The sequence below is a fragment of the Melopsittacus undulatus genome, chromosome 7 (assembly GCF_012275295.1).
Source record: "Melopsittacus undulatus isolate bMelUnd1 chromosome 7, bMelUnd1.mat.Z, whole genome shotgun sequence".
NCBI classification, from domain to species: Eukaryota; Metazoa; Chordata; class Aves; order Psittaciformes; family Psittaculidae; genus Melopsittacus; species Melopsittacus undulatus.
In genome coordinates, this window is record NC_047533.1 from 59440943 (window position 1) to 59462113 (window position 21171).

Genomic DNA, 21171 nt, shown 5'->3' on the forward strand with positions numbered 1-21171 from the left:
GCACTTCTGTTTGAATGGAAGATACATCTTTTTGCTGAAACTCTTTTGTTATGCCATTGCATAATAGACAGTTGTCTCGCCGCAGGAAATAAAAGAAATGAAAGGAAATAGAGAGACGGAGAGAAATTGTTCCCCAAAGCAAAATTGAAGCAGGGAAGAGAACATTAAAATCACTTCAAGCTCTACCCAAGATCTAGAAGACCACAAATCTCCTAGCTCCAGAGGAAAATACACTATTGCAAAAACTCCTCAGCAGTCAGTAACGATGAGCAGCCGTGGTGTTTTGTCTGGATGCAGCTGGTAAAAGAAAGCTTTGGAGGGACGTGTGGGCTCTGGCCTGTATGATGCCTGAAGACAGAAATTCTGGAGTCCGCAGCCCAGGTGCCTTAGCAGCAGCTCCCTTTATTCCTAAAACTACTTATAGGAGAATTAAGAGATGTTTTAGTTTCCGTAAAGGTAGGTTCATTCTGTCTCTGTCTTCTGCTTGCTAGTGAAGCCATGGTTTCTGAGGAGCAGAGGGGACTGTGTGTGAAGGGGCAGATGAGAGTACCAAAACAAAAGGCATTAAACAATGCAGATGCCAACATTCCACGAATGATTTATTTACTTCTTTGTTCATTTGTTTGTAGCTAACCAGCTGATATGTCTCTGCTACATAATAGCCCATGAATGGGATGCCTGAATGAGGTAGCTTGAGACAAGATTATTGCAGAGCCGCTGGGCAAAAATCAGTGAGAGCAGTGGGGGAATCAGACCTGTGGTTTGGCAGAACGTCAGGGAGAAGAGTTTGGGCTTGCAGTTTGTCTGTGTGGGATGAGGGGGAGAAGAGAGTGAGCGAAGCAACATGAAGCAACATGATAAATGCAGCATCTGTGCTGAAGACTAAGTCCTTGGATTCAGAGATTTCTGAAGATATGTAGCCCTACAGTGCACTGTCCTGTTGCAAATGCTGCATTGCTACTTCATCCTGTTTCCCTGAAGCTTGCATTTCCCTTTCCACCTGCTTCATACAGATGTTTAAAGCCAGCTTTCTTCTGCATTGCACATGCTTCTGTTGAAGTAGAGCATGGCAGTGCTGGGGGGAGAAGGGCAAAGAGGATGCTGGCTTTCAAAATATGTCAGCTGGAAACACATGTCTAAGAGAGATGTCAAGTGTGCTTGGGACAGGTGGGGAGAAATTATCTCTATGATGACGACAAAAACTTTGTGTGAGGGAAGAAGGTAATATTGGTGCTGCCTTAAAAACTATGCTGGACAGGGAAATTCAGGTTTAAAGGGCTAAATTTTCATGTAATTCTGAAGGGTGAGAAATGCTCTTACACAGTTCTTTTAAAATGCAATAATCTTCATCTCCTCCTCTTCCCTGAACTGTTCCTCTGTGCTGCCATTTGTCCTTTTGCAAGACCATGCAGCTCTTTGCTCACAAGACTCAGTAGTGGTGTGTTGGTGTCATTGCTTTTTGGGATTGTCTGCAGGCAGTCAGGGGCAATGCCTTGAAACAAGAATCACAGTGAGGGACTTGGTGCAGAACTACAGCAGAGATCAACTATTGCCTGCAGCTGAGAGCCTTGAAAGCCTTTTGCCCCCTGTATCTCTCCCTTCGCCCCTGAGGCCAGCATTTTCCTTGGTTGCTGGAGTTCAGTCCATCTGGAGACTGGCCAGGAGGATGTGGATGTGTCTTTTTGAAGTATCGTAGTGCATTTCAAGGTGTTGGTGTGAATTAGAGCTGTCTGTACCCTGTTTATACACTTAACTCTTTGGGAAATATTTGGAAGTTGAATAAAGGATTACCTGATAATTTTGCACACAGCTGCTTTTGTGCCTGACTGCAGCCTTAGCTCCAGGAAGAGCTGCAGCTGTTGATTCTGTCCCCGTATGTTCTGACACAGAAACTCTTCACGTTTAAAAGCCCAAGTGAAGCTGCAACACTTGAGACAGAGGGCAGAGTGATGGAGGCCATGCTGCTAATTTGCTTTACCCTACATATTGTTTGTTCCAGTTGCTTTCTCCTACATGATTTCTGTCAAGAGTGTGGTCACAAGGCCCCTAAATGAGAGCTTCAGAATTCTGGGTGTGCATGTTTAACTAGGTCTGTGTCCCACTGAAGACAAACAGAAATATGAACATTTACAGGTCTTTCAGTCAAGCTTTTTCTATGGTTGTAAAGACAAATTAAGCTAACTACAATTGGCTTATTAATTGGATGAATTCTGACTTGTATATTGTCTACCTAAGTATAAAACCCCCAAAACTTTGCATTCTGCAAACCTAGCTCATACTTGCATAAGGCAGATCAGTTAGTTCTCAGCTGTGCAACATGATGCAGAAAATAAAATTAGCAGGGAAAACCATTGTCTTTGGAAGAGCTACAAGGCAAACATGACATTGTGTGTTCAGGCAGAGATGCATCATCATCTTCACCAATAATAAAAGGTGTAGAACCCTTCCTGGAAATTCAGATCAAAACTGCATTGTGATAAGCATCAAAAAGTTAAATGTCAGACCTGTCTGGAAGTCATGTCATAGAAGTCAGTGCTCAGTGGCAGCATCTGAGCAGAGACAGACCCAAGCATCTTTAAAATCCAATTTGGAGAAGGTGCCCTCTGTTGAAATACCACCAGAGTAACCTCCTGAGAGCATAAGCAGGGTAAGTGGAGAAAGCAGTAGCTGAGGGTAACTTTGCTGGCATGCAGTGGTGAGAACATTGAACAGCATGTTGAATTTGGGTGGGCATTTTTGGTAATGGAGGTAGCATTGGTCACAGCCAAAGAAATGGTGCAGGCCCTGATGTGATTGCCTCTGTGGTAAACTCAGTGATGATTTTTAAAATTGCCTCTCTTCCTTTCCAGCCTGTAGCTAGTTGTGCTCTTACTTCAGATTTGTCTTTTCTAGGCAGTAACCTCCAGTGTTAGGAGGGCAGTAGTTTATCTTATCTCCTGCTGGCATCATACTGACTGTGAGGTAGGAGAAGGCTTGAAGGAAAGAGAATGAGTCAGGGAACAAAATTCTGCCTCTGCTAATTTTGGTGAGATTTTTCCTCTCCTGGATGTTACAAAATCCTGTAAAGAAGAAGGATATACTCCTTGCCTTTGATCTGCTCAGAAGAGCACTTAGTGCTGGGGAACACTGGAGAAAGCTGAGAAGAAATAATAATTAAACCCCCTATATTAAGAATTCTGTGACCATGACAGCCACTTCTCTTTGTTATTCCAGGATCTTTGTTCTCAGCCCTGCTGTTGAAAGCCATTCACCTGATCTGTTATTTTCACTGTCAATGAATTACTGGATGTAGAATTGAGAGAGAATAGAAATTCCCATCCAGATCCTAAGCTGAGATCAGTTCCTTTCACCTTATATGACCTTTTCTGATCAATATAGCCTATAACTCAGAACTTGTTTTGGAAGGGCTGCACATGGAGAGAATACACGTACAGGTGTGGGCCCTCTGTTGAAAGCATCAGCGTTCTGTGCTTTATGCTCTCTGAAAATTATGCTATCATCTGAATTGCTGAGAGGCGGCTTGGGAAATCACAAACCTGGCTCACTGAATGCGTGTGCTGTGGTAGAGCTAGAACATTTTCTAGCATTTTCAAGCTGTTCATTATAGAGCAAGAGACAACTGCCTAAATCCTTCTCCTTTATTCTTAATCAGAAGTGTGGAGTCAATAGACTTGCAGTGTGACCCCTGTGCTCAGCAGCTAAGGAAATCATTGACTAATAGCATTCCTAGATTTTAAAAACACACTCTAACTGTGAACACTGATATAACCACAAGGTTTTCTCAACTCATAGTAGACAAACACAGAATTTGGGTATAGCACTGTACTGTCTTTCCTAAGCTTTATAGGTATCTGTTAGGTTTGGAAATTCAGTTTCTCAAAATGTTTACAAAACTTCTGCGACAGGAATGTGCTAGTTAATGAATAACCGCTCGGCATGCCCTTTACTAGCATGTGATTTTCCTCTTTGATGTTATGCGTGATCTTGGCTTAATTGGATATAGCTTTAAAGACCTACAAGGGCCTCTCTGAAAAAGCAGGTCGGCTGATTAAATCTAATGACTGGTCAGAGCTTGAATTCTGTACATTTTCCTGCTGCCAGCTTTTAGGAAGCCAAGCTCTTGCCATCCTAAATCTCAAGGTTTCCTGTTGGTTTTGTTTGTTTGTTTGTTTCCCCTTTGGCACCTTATCCCAAGGATAAACCAAACCACAGGTCAGCACTTGTGCATCTCTGCATTTCCAGATTTTGGAGATGCTGAGATTTAGGAGAACTTGGGTTTAGATTATAACATGAGTTATGAGGACTCTCTTTTATTTCCTTCACAGAGGTGTTATTTATTGTTTAGTTACTGTAGTGCCAATTTACTTGTGAAATTATCTCTGGTTTTGGTCTCCATAACTTGGACTGTCTCTGCTTCTCTCTAAAGGAGATGCTAATAGTTAGCAGGTACAGCTAATAGTGTTCACTCAGGTCTGCCTTTGCCAATCGCTAAAGTAGCTGTATGTTTGCAACCACAGTTCTTCACAGCATTGCCTTTGTTTTGTAATAGGCAACATCTTACTCTTTGTAATCTGCAGTAACTCTGTAGTTGAAACATAACAGGGGGTAAAAGCATTAGAAAGGGACAGTGGGAGAAGGTGCACCTTGCAGGGCAGTGATCGTGGCTTTTATTCCAAAACAGTAAATAGCCCAACAGACACCAGAAAGATAAGGTAAAATTTCCGACAACAAAGTTGTCATGTTTCCACCACTTCTGCCCCTGGCACCAGAGTATTTTTTCCATAAGGCATCAGCAAGTCTGTAACTTCAAGTCAATATTTATGCAGGCTTATCATGAATGATTCCTTTCAGGGCCAAGTGCTGCCTGGTGCAATGTTGTGCACATTCTAGCTGGAGAAAATGCTTCCTTAGGAGAAGTTTAGCATAGACCTTACAGCCAAACCAAGCCTGCCTGAGATGAAGTCCAATGCCAAACAAATGGAGGATGCAGAGTGTAGTAAATGGTGACTTCAGAAGCACCACACAATTATGTGGTGATTTTCCATGAGATTAAATTTTAACTCCAGGTTACTACATGGCTGTTTACATTTTTACACTGGCTATGAGCTTCACAAAACTGAGTGTGGTATGGTATTATCATGGTATTATCACCATTTATCTAGATGGGGAGCCAAGTCCCTGACGCTTTATCTGACATGTGAGGATGGGGGCTCATACACGTACCCTTACAGCCATTAAGTATATATGGAACCAGACTTGATGCAGCTATGTTCTGAAGATTGTGTAGGATCTGAATCCAACCTGTCAAATCTGAGACAAGTGCCATAGTTATTCTGGCTCTCCTTTAGCCATTGCTAGCTATGTGTATTTTGAATGTTTCAATAGAAGTCCCTTAATTTACAATGTACTTTATTGCAGTCAGTAGTAGAAACAATGCAATGTTTATATTTATGGGGCCAGATCTGGTAAATTATAGGCTCCAATTTGAATTACTTGGTTTCTTTTTTCTTTGACACTCTCCATCATACCAGGTTTTATTTTTCCTCAGATATAGGTTTGGTTGTTTTTTTTTTTTAAGATTTTCTTCATTCAGTACTTGTGATTTGGCGGTACAACACAGAACCAAGTTTGTCATATCCATTAACATATGTCAGCTCTTATGTGTGCATCACTTGTTACTTTCTACTTGTCTTAAAAACTACTGTTTGATGTACAGCCATCTTAATGCTTTATGATCGCATTAATGATTTATGATTGCCACATGTTTTCAATACATTTTGTGTTTATGTAAATACAAGAACAGGTTTTGTTCCCACCAGTGCAAAACTCTCTTATTCTGATTTTGTTATCTGTTAGATACAATAACAAAATTAAGGGGGGGAAAGGGCGAGGGAGGGAAAGCAGCATAGCAAAAAATGTATTACTGTGAAGTGATTTGTTTTGACTGCAGTGTCATTACTAATAGGAGTTTCAGAGCAATCTGGTAGGTTTGAGAACTTAGTCTTTCCTCTGCAAGTGTAAGCTCCAGCATGCACATGAATGACTAAAGAATGTTAGCATAGACAGAAGAAACTATAGCCAACAGGACAAAGCTAATTTATACTAATTGTACTGCCAGTGGGCATGAGTTGTACATCGTATAAGTGGTATATCCTATCTTATATTGATTAATTTTATTTGGAAAGAGGCAAAACTTGTGTTTAAAACCAAGAGATCTCATGGGCTGTTGAAGGGGAACTCAGACTGTATGTTCATAAGACAAATTGGAGGAGGACAGCCAAGATCTATAGCTAAAAAGGAATAACCCCAGGGAAACAGCTCTGCAGAAGGAACCTGGGTACCCTGTGAGACAGTAAAGTGGATGTGAGCCAGCAGCGGACCTAGCAGCAAGGAAGGTTTGACAGCAGTCTGGAGCAGAGCCAGCAGAGAGAGGGAAGTGATTAATCCCCTCTGCTCAGCATTTTTAGACCATATTCCAAATACTGTATACATTTTTTAAAAGGGTGTATGTGTGGGGGAGTTGGGAGATCAATCTGAGGAAGCTGAATAAAGAAGTAAAGGGTCACCAAGATGGTTATGCCTTTTGAGGAGAGGCAGAGGAAATGGGGCTTGTTTTAGCAAGAAGGGAGGGAACTGAACAGCAGCCTTCTTATGTAAGGACTTTGAAAATCCTTAAACTCCCATAATCACACAGATTCCTTAACTGATTTTCAGTGGATCTTCCTCCTGAGTCTAGCAAATGGAGTGACTTGAGGATTTCCTCCATGTTGACCATCAACAATCCTTAGCTCATATGTTTAATATTCCTACCATCCCCATATGCAGTTTAGGGGGGCAAGGATTCTTTAATTCTTAATGAAAAGATATTTTATGTAAGAATTAAGAAAACATACTTTAACTTTTCTGCCAGCATGAAGAGGCTGAACTTTATGGACATCAACTATTCCACAATGGTCAGTATTCTTCTAAGCTTGACTTGATCTGAAATTTCACAAATTCTTTCTTTACTTGCTAACTTTTGGGCTTTGTACAACGTGAAAAAAAGTGAGCCAATAAAGAGTGACTGTGGAGTGTTCCTTACCTAGTCCTGGTTTTGGCATCTGATAGTGTGGGTACCATAGAAATCATAAAATATGCTGCTCTGCATCTCAGAATACTTTCTGGATACCTTAACTGGACATCAATTTCTGTCTCCAGTTATTTCCTGTGCTACAGTAAAAATAATTGCACTGAAATACAAACCCCAGTCCTTCAGTATGGTGACTAGCAGCTTACTGCTTGCTTGCCATAACATCCTGGAACATATACAAGGCAACTTTGCCCTGAGGTGTGAGTTATCTTTTTTTGTTGGAGGAGAAATGTGGACATTGAATGTTATACTGAAGGATGCTTCAGCCTGAATGCTACCTTAGCTTGTGGTTACTTGTTCATGTAATTGTAATTTATCAGTGAATAAATTTTGTGGGCCAAAAGCAAAAGCTGACTAGCACAAGTTTGGGCTTTCTTTAGAAAAAACAAACCAAAACAACTCTGTTCTCCTTGTTGGATCTTTTTAAACCAGTGTGTGCTCAGTGAAGGGCACAATTTGACTTACTGCCTTCCCACTCACACACTTTATAGTGTGCATAATTGGAAAAGGAGCCTTCCAAGCATAGGTAGTTGGTGTTTAGTTTCTGATCATGACTTAGAACTATTCATTGTCTTGTTATTATCTAGAAATTGAATTGCCTCACTTCAGCTGCAATAGTACTCAACAAATGGTGGTCTCAAGTGAGAGCTTCCATCACAGGTGGCATGCCTGAACATTATTGTGATGCTGTCTATGATGGCTGGCTCTGCAGTTTGAAAGGGAGAGGCAAAATAAGTTATGATGAGTATTTGTCTTTCCAGTGGTAGCAATGATACCCTCAGAAGTTGAAGTTAATTCTGTCAAAAAAAAAAAACATACTCTTTTGAGGTTAAATACAAATGCAGCTTCCTCTGCAGTTCCTCTGTTACTTCATGCATAAAATTTATTGTTGCTAAAGCAGACAGAGATAATGAAATTGGTAATACGTTATAGGAATGTAATCTTTGTTTATGTGAGAAACCCAAGTAATTTGGTTTAGCAAGAACAAAATCCTGAGTTATATTTATAAATCTTTTGCTCCCCATGTGTAAAGGTAATGTTTGAATGCCATTGAAACTGGTACAGGAACTAGGGTCCTTTTAATAGGCATGAAACAAAGAAAATGGAGATACCACTTGAATCAGAATGTTTGTGGTTGAAAATTCTGCTTGTATTATTTCTGGTTTTTGTGCTTCTGATTTGAAAAGTCATTTACAGTATTATATTTTCAATAATGATTTCAAGCATTGCTGTAAAATATGTCAGCATTGTATTTCCATGAGAATATAAAAGCAAAATCTAGCATTTTATTCTTAAGAAAGGAGAATTATACATGCATTTAAATTTGGTAAATTGTATGGGTTGTAATAGAAAACATTGGCTCCTCAAATGTTTTCTATGGATCTCAACCAAGTCACATCTCTCTTTTTCATGCAGGTATTTTTGGCCAGAAACTGGAAGATACTGTCCGATATGAAAAGCGCTATGGGAACCGTCTGGCTCCCATGTTGGTGGAACAGTGTGTGGATTTTATTCGACAACGGGGGCTGAAGGAAGAAGGCCTTTTTCGACTGCCTGGGCAGGCTAATCTTGTCAAGGAGTTACAGGATGCATTTGACTGTGGAGAGAAGCCTTCTTTCGACAGGTAAAATCCTCCATCTCTCCCAACTCCTTGTAGCCTAAACAGGAGACAATCTGTTCTACTGACTGACCCACAGGACTGTAAAACACGTGGCAGCAATAGACAGAATGACATGATCCTCGCAGGTTTTTCTATATGTTTCCTATTATGGCACTAAAACATCTTCTTTTATTTCTGGCTTTGATGTCTGATTTCAAAGCGATTTCTGGAGAATTTTCATTTATGAAAAGCTGGTTAGGAAAAGTATTGCTAATGGTTTGGCTCAATCAAAAATATCTGGATTGCCTTGATCTTGGTATCATTTGAAACACAGTGGTGATGCTGGCATTTAGTCAGTTCCACAAAAGAAGAATTTCTCTTATCACCAAGTTCAATATGTTCTGTTACTTATAAAACTAACTGGAAGGGAAGTGTACTTTTATGTATTCCTTTATAATTTTGGGCCTTTGGTCTTTAAAATAAAAGACTGTAATAACAAACCTATGTGTTTTTGAGAGTCCAGGTCCAATTTGTATTCCAACATTTGTACAGTTCTGCAAAAACTAATGAGGATTTTCTGGGCAATGGATGAACCTAAGTCCTCTCTACACAGCTGTATATCACTTTAGCCTTCTGTAAGAGTAATTTTTGTGCAGTAGTCAACACATTCAGAGTTTACAATTAGAGAAATAGAACCAGTGGATTGTGAATGCAGCATACACTTTTTAACCTGGATTGGAGTTAATATGGTGGTAATGAAATTCCAGTTCCCAAGACTGTTACACAGTGTTTGTCCTCAGCATATGCCGTAAGTGACATCTGTAATAAGCCTCCAAATTGGAATCTGGGTACTTCACTCCAATTTGGGTGCGTCTAAGGTGGGTTAGGAGAAAGGCTACATTTATTTTGTGGGACCTTTGACTGATAGCAATGCAAGTAAGAGGAAGGAGAGCATACCTTGATCTTTTAGTGCAAAAACACGGCATGATATGGACCCGATTGCTGGAAATCATTTACCTCTCTCCCTTCCCTATTCCTATGAAGTGGGCAAATTTGTTACGCATGGAGGTATGAGTATCATAGGTGCACAGAAAGCAAACATCTGCAGTGCTATTGTATCTCCAACAGTTTCCTCAGTCCTGACCCTCACTTTAAAAAATGTCAAGAGATGGATAAGGCTCTGGAAAAGTCAATTGTCTTCCTATGAGGCTTATTAGTTTCTCATTGGGAGGTGAAAGTTAGGATAATTGACCAGAAAATAGCTTTAAGAAGCCAGAGGACTATAAGAAATAGCAGTGTTAGCTGATAAATTTTTGTAGCATACTCCCTGACTGCTCAAATACCGCGTAACTTATTTAAAAGTCGTAAAGAAGCATCCATTGGGTATGTACTGTGGTTTAAGCCATGGGTAAGGAAAATGGATTCTGAAACCAGGACAGTACATTTTCCTTACTTGGACATTAAGAGAAATATTACTGGTCATATTTACCAGTTATACAAGTAGGCAAATGGCAGAAACAGAAGGTTATTTTTTTTCTATGTCTTTGAGCCAAATAATTGTGGAGGAAATGCTTCAGAAAGCAAGTAATCCCCAGCTCCAGGAAGATGATGTACTGAACACCCACTGGGAGGTACAGCTTGAAAGAGGTGCACAAGTTCTATCTATTTGAAACAAATGAGACTAGGGCTTAGCCACAAAACATTTTTTTGCAAGGTTATGTAGCAACATCTGTAGCACGCACTAATGAGCCCAGGAACAGGCATGCTAGCTGAGCTTTAATAGATGAAAAGGAGAAGATACTTTACATGCTACTGCTGTGAAGAACGCACATAATCTCTACTATAGCAATTAGAAACATCAGCAGGAGTTGCCTATAAATTGCTAATCCTGCAGTTCTGCTTCTGAAGCTGAGAATTTATAGAACACTGACCTTGTATGTCTGTGTGTCTCATTGTGAAGGGTACTTTTGCTGTTTATTTTCTTACATTTAAGTTTGGAGTGTTTTGACTTAGGTGTAGCAATGGTCCAGAAGTCAGGCAGACATAAATTCTATCTTTGCCATTGTGCATGTACTTTTTTCCTCCAATCTTTTGTTCTTTCATAAGCTTTTGAAGTGAGATTCATTTCACAGTGTTTATAATGCCTATGTGATTACCTTGTCTGGGGGTAACTTGTCATTGTGTTGAATAGCAGTGTGGTCTCCAGGTTTGATGCAACCTATTTGGCAAGTTGAGCTCTTGGAAAGTGGCCACAATATGAAACATTGCTGAAGAGTAAAGCAAAAAACATATACATTAGGGGCTCATGCTTGCTTTCTCTCATGAATCTTGAGATCACTGTTTAATCTGTAATTGTATGGTTTTATTAGTCAAAAGTCCAGTAGTGCAAAATCGTATCTAGCTTCTGTTTACTAATTTACATTTTGCCTGTTCTAAAACACCAATAAAGATTTTTGCAGTTGAAGCTGAACTGATGGTTCTGTTGATGGGCATGAAACAATGGAATCCAGGTCACACTTCTCTAGTGGTGCTGGGTCACTGGCTCTGACTGGGAGAAAAGCTAGCTGCTGTCATCTGTGTTGGAACTAATACAAAGAGCTGATGTTTGAGGAGTTTGCCATTTTTCATACTGACATTTTTTCTGTGTATAAGTGCATGTAAGTCAAACAAAGACTTTAGAACAAGTGAAGAGGCTTTAATACATGTGTAGGCTTCTCTATATGTTTGTGTGACAAATTATTATTAAATAATCTTTGTTCTTTTATGCTTCCTTAGCTAGTTCAGTAAAATACGTGACTTCTAGAATTAAAAACAAAAACAAAGGTAAGATCACCCAGCCATGATTAGTACTGCTTTGAAATGGCATCTCTGACATCTTGACCTTACAGCCATTGGGAGATGGAGTCTGAAGGCACAGATCCTCTCTTTTGCAGAGTTCATCTGCTGTCCGCGGTAATGTGGAGACACTGCCCATATATAGATGACAGAAAGGTTGTGGTTGGAAGAGACTTTAAAGATCACTGTAGTTCCAACTCCCCTGCATTCAGCAGGAACACCTTCCACGAGACCAGGTTGATCAAAGCCCCATCCAACCTGGCCTGGCCTTGAAATTTTATAAAACAGTTCTTCATTCATGGAAGCCGATCTTTACTTGAACTGTCACTTCTTTACAATAAGCTGTCGGCATGACTAAACAATATAGGCCGCCCCTTGCATTCCTGTCTGCAGCCTTTTAGCAAAGAGGACAACAGAACAAATGCAGTAGAAGTAGTAAACTAAGTAGTAGTAGAAGAAGTAGTAAACCAGCTTCGCTTAAAGGAAAATGCAGCTATGTTTTGAAACATGAAATGTGTTTGACAAATGGTAGCTCTCACATGAGTTAGCAGCTGGATATTCCAATTCTGAAGTCATAATGCGCAGAGTGAGTCCAGGACAGGACAAATTGGAGAGTGGCAAAACCCTTAATGTATTAATTTGATCTTGATCTCATAGTTTGATGAGGTGTTGCCAGAGAATCATGAGCTGTGTGTATGTGGAACCAGTGTGTGAAACTCAAAATGAGAAAAACCACTATCTGACCTGAAACATCCAACACCCCAGGCCCTTAGGTATGAAAACTGGACCGTCAGTATTTTTCAGTCATGGAAAGGGGAGGTACAGCTGCTACAACTGGAAAAATTCTTGTTTGCTTCTGCCTGTTCCAGTCTTCCTTCCCTGATCCTCACAGCCTGCTCATCAGTTATGCCTCTGGAGTCACTTCCACACCCTTTTTGATTCCAGCCATTTTTCTAACTAGCTAGCAGAAACCTCTGCATATGGCACAACTTAAAGATCCAGTCTAGCAATTAAATATACATTAGGAGACACATTTCTAATGTGATGCAAGGGTCATTAAATCAGTTTAATTGGTATCCTGCTGTAGGAGAGTGTGTTTTTAGATACTGGCAATGGATGAACATTTGTAGTTGCTTTGCATAAATTTTGGTTTCAGAAATGGAGTTGGTGTGTCAGCTGTGATTAAAGAAAAACAAAAGCAGCCAGGTATTTCCCTTGTCAGTGACAAATGACTTCTTAGATGGCCATGATCACCTTTAAGAAAGCATGACATTTTGTTACTATGTGGAAGGTCTGACTGTGTTTTTTAAAGCATCTTTTCCTAGGGTTGCAAGATTTGTGGCTTTCTCTTCCAGTAAGAAAGAGCAAGTAGTGTATTTGTGATGATTTTCCATGTTTTATATATACTTACAATCCCTTCAAAATCTTGCAGAAGTTGAACCATCCTTCTGAACGACCTAGCAGCATATTCACTGGAGATGGTGGATTGTTTTGTTTCTTAGGCCTCTGCCCACCTTTCTTAAAAGAGCACATTGTCTCTCTTTAAGGATCTAAATTTTCTAGGCAATTTTTAATATCCTTCCATATAGGTTGTCTTTTCATTTGTCCTTTCTGTATTGCTGTCATCATTGCTGCTTTTAAAGCACCACTTTTTAGTCCAAATGAAATTAGCTGCTAATTATTGAAGTGGATATCTAACTTGGAAATAGAGTTTGCTGATCTTCAGAATTGTTTGTGGTGCTTAGCCCCCTGAATAACCAGTTCCTGGCCATCCCTGGAGACATTCAAGGCTAGGTTGGATGTGGTTCTGAGCAGCCTGATCTAGTTGAAGATGTCTCTGCTCATTGCAGGGGGGTTAGACCAGATGACCTTTGAAAGTTTCTTCTGACTGAAACTATTCTATTATTCTAAGGTAGCATAGATTGTAAACATCATAAGCACAAGGGCAAAGGAACAGAGTATGCATTCATTATTTTTTTTTCTCAGTCTGAACAGTAAAACAAGAATTGATAGAATTGTTAATGTCAGGTAGAGCCAGGCTCTTGCAGCAGCAAGGAAAAGAGGACAGACAGCTCAGGGCTTAATATGGGAAATGTTTTCATATGTTTCACAAGTTGTAGGCAAAATTTCATTGGGTACTTAGGTTAGGCACAGTACACTGCTTGTGCTAGATACAGGTTACATAGGAAAATTATATAGAGTAATTCTTATAGAATAAATAATATAGGACAATCAAATGTTATGCACTTTACCTGACCTTTGAGTTTCTGGACCAAAGCTGGACTTCCAAAATCAGTTTAACCATTTCTGATTCACCCTAACGTTACTTAACACAAACTTTGCTCTCCTAGCCTCTGAGCACTGGCTTCTCAGCAGTAGCAATACTCCGATTCTCTCTATGTGTAGTTATGTAGATTTGCAATACTCCCTTGATGTTGCTTACTCTGTGTTTCATCACTGGTTTATCATGGTCTCTACCATCTCCTTTAAGCTGTCTGCAGACTGGCGTCAAACCTATACACTGGTCAGCCAGTTAGGAACTCATCCTCCCATGTCAGGAAAACATCTGTACTAGTCTGAGAGCTACTCTATAGACCTGGGTGTAGCTAAGCAGGGACACAGTCAGCAAATGTTGCAGTGGGTACAGGGTATGTTGGTGAGGGAGACTCTGTTTCCAGGATTGTGATATGTGGCACATCTGAAATGATAGAGCTGTAATTCTAATAATTTCAGGAGGTACTGATTCACCAACTGTTTGAACTGTACTGTTATCGACGTATTATTATCAGAACTCCTAAATTGAATTATAGCCTCACAGCTTGTCGTTCCCTACTGTTTGTTCTTTATGCAGACTCTTTATGTGTCATCATGATCTAGAGCTATTTTTGGCACAGCATTACTCTTTTTGTAATGTGACCTTGCTCTGTTAATATTTCCTTTCTGAGAGTTTATGAGGGGCTTGTTGGCTTTGTGCTCTGAAGTGCTGACTGCAGCTCACTGAACATGCTGTCTGCTTGTCCATGTGTGAGGGTTATGCATGGTTTTCTGGTGGCCAGCTGGGCTTCGGTAATTTTCACTCATGGGAGAGTGAAAATCTCCAGGCAGTGTAATCGATTTGACAGCCACTTCCACAGTGTCTGTGGTATCACAAAGGAAAGTGCTGTCAAAACAGCAATGCCGTGAGGGATATTGATGACAAGGTTCAGATGAATGGGGCTTTGACTATGTGTGGTGTGATGACTCGTGCATTTGCATTTGTAATGCCTTTGCATGGACAGTGGTGGAGTGGGGGATGCTCCTTTGGAAACATAGCAACAGTAAAGCAGTATTAACGTTTTGGTGGGGTGAGTAATCTTTCTCAAACTTTCCACCATGTTGTGCCAAAGTAGGCTGTTTCTCAGCTTGCTGATGCTTTTTGTATTGAGTTCAATTTTCTGTTTTGTGCTTTGTCATTCCCATTTCAAGTTTAGAATTATTCATTGTGCACTTGGAGAAAGTCCATCTCAATTAGTGAGGGTTGTTCCAATTTAGATAACAGAGGATTTTCTGCTGCAATTTGACATGCTCTATTTTAATACTTGTTAATGAACACTTGTAATCGTGTTAATTATGAATGTGTTATCATGGAACACTTTGATATTACACTGTCAGCAGAAGAAATACCAAGAGTGTGTATAATCATTAAGTTTCTGTAGCTGTAATGGTCCTAGAATATAAGCAAGGCCAAGTTCGAATGGAAAAATGCCTCCTTGTCTGAAACTGATCAGTTGTAGCTGGACAAAGTCTAGGAAAAAGCAATCTACTGGCCCTGGGAAGATCTGTGTCTTACAAACTACACAAATACCCTCAAGGCAGATATATAAATGCTGCTGTTTGACTTAAACTGTGGATAGAACAGTGCAGGTTAGAAAGGGAATAAATGCTCCTGATCTTCAAGAGACCTTGCAGTGCTGCACTCCTTTGAAACTTATGTCTGTCCTCTGTGTCTGAAATGCACGTAATGGGATTTGTGGATTGAAACACCTAAAATACAGGTGGATTAAAACTAAAGTCTGCCATTTTTAAGTTGCCCTCTGTATTGTAAAACAAAACAGGGAAAAAGTGCTGCTAGACTCCAAGGTCTAATCAGGCCTCAGTGTATATGAAGCATTCTTTTAGTTACATTATTTTAAAAGTATTGGCATCCTCATACCAATAATTACTTTAAAAGTAGAAAGTTTCTGGCTTTTGTCTAACTGCTATTGCTAAATATAATTAAAAATTCCAAAGAGCTTTGCAGGCAGTGTGTGTGTGCATGAATATGTTTGTTTATGCTGCCAAAATCTGTGTGGTAATTTCTGTATAAAAAGATTAAGTCCTAAGCAGTGTTCCAGTACAGTTTAGGGGAAAAAATAAAGGGAACAAAACACATTTTCCAAAATCTTACCTTGCAATCCCACCATCTTGTGGCAGTCTGCAGTATTGCCCTCACATTTGGTCAGCAGAAGCAAGTTTTCTACTTCACACTGAGGGACTAGGGTAAAATTATTCTACACAAAGCATGATCCTGGCAGTACAAAGGAGCAAAGATGATATTCCTTAACCCCCTCACTGGGACCCCAGTGTGCTAACTTTTAATTGTTCTCAGTAATTTCTCTCAATCCACCTGTTTGAATCTTTTGTGCTTTGGAAAGGCTGCTCTGTTTTATGCAAATAGTCTCTGGCAAGATATTGTTCAGTTCTTCAGCAAGGCATGAAGCTAATAAAATAATAATAAAATCTTCATAAAGACCATCAGTGCCCAGCAATCAGAGTTAAATTCTCTGCAGGTCAATGTCTGTTCTCCTTTCCTGTTGCAATGTCGTAAGGCTGCCAGTTCACATCTGCTTTCTCTGGCTGCTGCTGTCCTTCAGAATCTGGCTAGCTAAAGTCTTTCCCTCTGTATTTGGTTGTTGCTTTCCTGAAGCACTGACAACTTAGGAAACTGAATATCTCTCTATAAAGTTTGCTTCTTGGATAAGGCTGAATAGTGGCAACTGCCAGGGCATGCATGCTATGATTGTGCTCTAAAATATAGCTCCAATGGCAACAAAACATGCAAGCAACTACCTAAGAAATTACTGCAGTCTGGGTTTTAAGCCTTTGGGTGGTGAAAAGAGTTTTGTTAGCAAGGATGTCAGTGCACTTACTTTGCATCTGGATTGGGGGTTAGGTAGAAGTCAAGGTTAGAGCCCAAATCTGAGCTAGGAATTGAAATCTCATCACATAGTACAACTATATCTAGTTTCATGTGTAGTATTGACTATGAAGCATCCTTACATATGCTGTACATGCATCCAAGAAGCAGGGTGAGGTAAACACCATTTACCCCATTCCCATTTTGAATCCAAGCCAGTCTACAAGTAGAGGTCTGCAATCAGGGAATTAGAATTTGAACCTTCTTTTAAAATGTGGATTTGCTCTAGTGCTTTCCTTATAGAGGTTTTTGGAATTTTGGCTGGGAATTATTCATGATTGAAACAGAAATGCTCTCTGGGAATTTATTTTGAAGGGGGTGGTGGTGGTTAACAACATTTAAATATATACAGTGCTTTCTTGTTTCTCTTCTTCTGTTTTGACTTAGATTGCTCATACCATACCACATTAACCTAAGGTTATTCCCATCATTCTTGTTAAGGTTTAACTTAGTAAAAGCCATTATTGTTTTAACAGAGATCATTCCAAAATAATGATTAACATACCCCTAGCAAAGCCTAAGTGCATCAAATACCAGTGGTTCCCTTTGAGGGACTGTGAGTCTAAAAAATGTTCCTTTAAGAATGTTTAAAATGAAAAAAAAAATCCACAATGATGTGCATTGTAGAAATATCTGTGCATTTTCTGTTTCTTATGAATGAAATTAGCATAATTTAGTATCCATGATCTTGATTTTTTTCAGAGGTCAGAGGGGAAGGTATCAGCTTGCAGTAGAACTCTTTATCTAAACAAGGGAAAAAGCATGTAGAACATTCCAGTAAGTGTTTGAATAAATGCCTGAATGGCTAAACCCAGACATGGAGTCAGAACTAACTCAAGCATTTTTTTCATGCTAACTTATAGTTTTTATCTATTTCTATTTATTTCTTTTCACAGAAGTACTCCTACACCACAGAAACATGCAAGCAAGTTTTATTGCATATTCTGAACTTGTGATTTTGATCTTTCTCCCAATAATCTTACTTTTAGTATGCATGATAAATAGCCTAGGCTCCTACTAGATGTATCCAAAGAAAACTAAAGTTTCTGCAAATGTAATTATGAGAAAGCATTTGTCATACCAGGTCTTTGACTGTCAGCTCTATAATGTTACCTGTTGTGTTAGCACTAAGGCATTTTCTATTTGATGACTTGCAATGCTTTAGCTAACTCAGCACAGGATAAAGTAAAACTCATTTCCCATAAATTCATAGTTCTGTGTGTAAAGTATATCCAAGTTTTTAGTGTAATGGTACAACTAAGCACACTAGTCATTCTGTGAGAGCTCATAGGAAAAAGAAGCATGTCAGGGAAAGAACTGCAGGGAATTTTCAACTAAATTCCTGTGGTATACATGGTATCCCTTAAAAGTTGCTACTTACTACTGATACCAGAGCAGGTGGTGATGCAGTGTAATTGCGACATGCTGTGCATGTTTTGGGAGCTGGGCCCATCTCTGGTAGGACAATAATCCCCACTGTATAAATGGAATGCCTGGTTGCTGGCTCAGGTGAAAATGAAAAGCATCATTCAAGATGGATTTTGCATGCCTGATGTGTGATGTCTGTCAGGATCTTCTCATTGCCTATGCCTGCAAATAACGCCTTATATGTAATTATCCATAGTAATAAATCAGCAGTTGACAGACTTGCTTTTAGGTATCCTATGTTCTCTATAGGACAACACCCCACCCCCCAATAATCAAAACAAAACAGACTACAGATGTGATCTATACACGTATATACTACTGAAGAGGAAAATCTGGGGTGACAATGGAAAAGTTATGTGGTAGTTTTTCACCTGTCAGTCTCACAGTATTATCCTGATTCACCGTAACAACTTCTTGTATTCCAACCCAACAGCAACACAGATGTGCACACGGTGGCGTCACTGCTTAAGCTGTACCTAAGGGAACTCCCAGAACCAGTAATACCATATGCAAAATACGAAGATTTTCTTTCCTGTGCCAAAATGCTCAGCAAGGATGAGGAAATGGTGAGTTGGCAACTTGAGTAAAGTGAAATAAAAGGCTGGCATGTTATAACCTGTTCTGGTTTTGAGGAGAAAAGAAACTAGTGGTTGCCAATCTGAATTTAAGATGTGCGTCTATTAATTGAGGCTGGTTTTATATGAAAATTGTTGCCACCTATGTAATTTGGAAGTCTAAATAAAGGCCCATAGCATAAACTTGGTTGTATTTATTGCATGTTGCTGAATTCAGTTCAAGTAAACATTATTGTGGTCAGTAGCTTCCATTTTGAATGGAAGAGGCTTATATTTTTATGCATTATCATTCTGAACTGTAAAAGGAAGAGACTTGGTAGATGCTGTTCAACTCGTGCCATTATATCAGGGGTCAATTTCTTCTAAGTGTCAGGATTTTAGTTTTACTTTTAGCCAACTTCTACTGACTTTTAATTGAAGGCCAACGGACTCTCTTCATTGCTTGTAGTTGAATCAGAAGGCCTCAAAAAGATGGAAGTGGGCCAGTGGAAGTGGGCAGCCTTCCAGACTCCTCTAAACCAACAAAACACAGATAATCAAAATTATTATCTGACTGATAATATGTGCCCTGCAGTTGCATGGGCCGATGATGTATTAGTCTGAAGACATAAAAAACTTAAGTGCTTATTTTTACATTGTTCTGTGTGATTATGGCAATGAGGTCAAACCTGCTATTTTCTTTTCAAAGTCAATACGAATAGGCTTATTCTGTTGATTTCAGTGTACTCCCCTTACTTTCCAAGTTGTTTATTCCTTTTTGACATTTTAAATCTGGCTGGAACTGGAACCTCTCCTATCTCATCTTCTAATTAATTATGATGAGTAGGAGCCCCTCTTTTCTAACTGAGAGACCATATCCTTTCTGAGCCTTCAGCTGATGACTGCCAACAGCAGAGGTGGTAGTTGTTCCCAAGTGATGGAATGGAGGGTGAGGAAAGATCTGTGGCATCTGTGGCTTCTATGGTTATAATCTCTTTCACCCACCAAAATCCAGCTGTTTTTTTTTTTTGCTGTTCTTTACAGCTTGCTACAAGGAGCAAATTTTTGTCAGCTGCTTGCAAAAGATGGGAGTGGGCTGTTCAGCTGGTTTAATTTGAGCTTCTTTTTGCACAAGTTATGGCAGGGGAACCTCAGAGCTGAAGTTGCAGCTATTTGCTTGTGTGTGTTGCGAATGTCTTTGATGCTTTATAGCTCCAATACAAAGGCACCTGACAGCTCTTCAGTTAGTCATCATGCAGTTTATATTTGCAGAAATACTAATTTTCAAATTAAATTTGTAGTAATTTTATATTGACTTCATCCAGCATGTATTTATGTAGTTCCTCAGCAATTAGACCACAAACACTTTATTAAATTAATTTTGAAAGCATGTTCAAGTTACAGTGGCCTTTTGGTGCTGAAGTTGGTACTGGCAGTTTGTGGAATATCATTACTGTAGGTGGTGAGCCACTTCAGTTCTCTTTATGGTGGTTTAGCAGTGTCACTGTAGGGCTGTCTGACTAGATTTTCAGTTGACCTTTCTCCATGCACTGAGAGAGCTGTGCATCTTGGTGTTTTTCTTAGCACAGAGAGAGCAAACTTGTGCACTATCATGACCCACATATCTTGATTTGCATTTTTTTTGGAAACATATTGTAATCAAAACTCTGCTGATGGTGGAAAGGTACAAAAAAACTCCCACATGCTGAAAAAGAGTCTAAAGGCACTGGTTGATAAGGAGTTCAGCCAGGGTCTGTTTCCACAGGGCACAGAAATTAGTGTGTGATATACTGCTTGTCCCATTCCCAGGTGGGCACACACTGAAATAACCATTTATTGGTCTGAATCTAGTATGGGACAGATCTGGGTAATATACCCAAGTAGGTTCTCATATGAAAACACCAATTAGTTAAAAAAAGAATAGTTCTTGGGAGCCTCAGCCTTGTTATCATCAGGAGAAATGGAGCTGCTCTTCAAAAAAAGAGTGAAGGAGAAGGGAAAGACAGGATGAAGCCAAGTTATTTATTTACTTGTTTATTTTTATCCAGAGTCAATCCTTGTTAGCCAAATACAGCTTTCCCTATCCAAAATGGATGCTACAAACTATTTCTGATGGTAGCCTATATATAGCATTTAATGCTGCAGTCTCAGTGGTGTGTTTATTGCCTTGTAATTGGAATTACTGACTTATTTTTTAGTCTCTGGTAAAATACTAAGAAACTGTGTCTCCCCACTTTGTTTTTTTTTTCTTAAACCACTTAAAGGGCCTGATAGAACTGGTGAAACAAGTGAAGAGCTTGCCAGCTGTCAATTATAATCTGCTGAAATATATCTGTAGGTAAGTGCTCTTGCAAGAATATCACTATGGTATTTATAACTGTGAGCTGACAGGCAAACCTGTCTGTGTATG

At 39.6% G+C, this 21171-nt stretch overlaps 1 protein-coding gene across 6 annotated transcripts in view; it reads left to right on the top strand.

Moving 5' to 3' along the window:
• The window catches only part of ARHGAP24 (Rho GTPase activating protein 24), a 210359-nt gene that overhangs the window by 181507 nt on the left and 7681 nt on the right, over window positions 1–21171 (top strand). For 5 of the 6 annotated variants that reach the window (XM_031046816.2, XM_031046815.2, XM_031046814.2 and 2 more), the window contains 3 exons: window positions 8546–8753; window positions 18641–18773; window positions 21026–21099. In XM_031046816.2, the coding sequence (XP_030902676.1) occupies window positions 8546–8753; window positions 18641–18773; window positions 21026–21099 (415 nt within the window). Of the gene's footprint in view, window positions 1–36; window positions 457–8545; window positions 8754–18640; window positions 18774–21025; window positions 21100–21171 lie in introns of those variants that run through there. The other variant, XM_005146589.4, reaches the window with a different exon arrangement.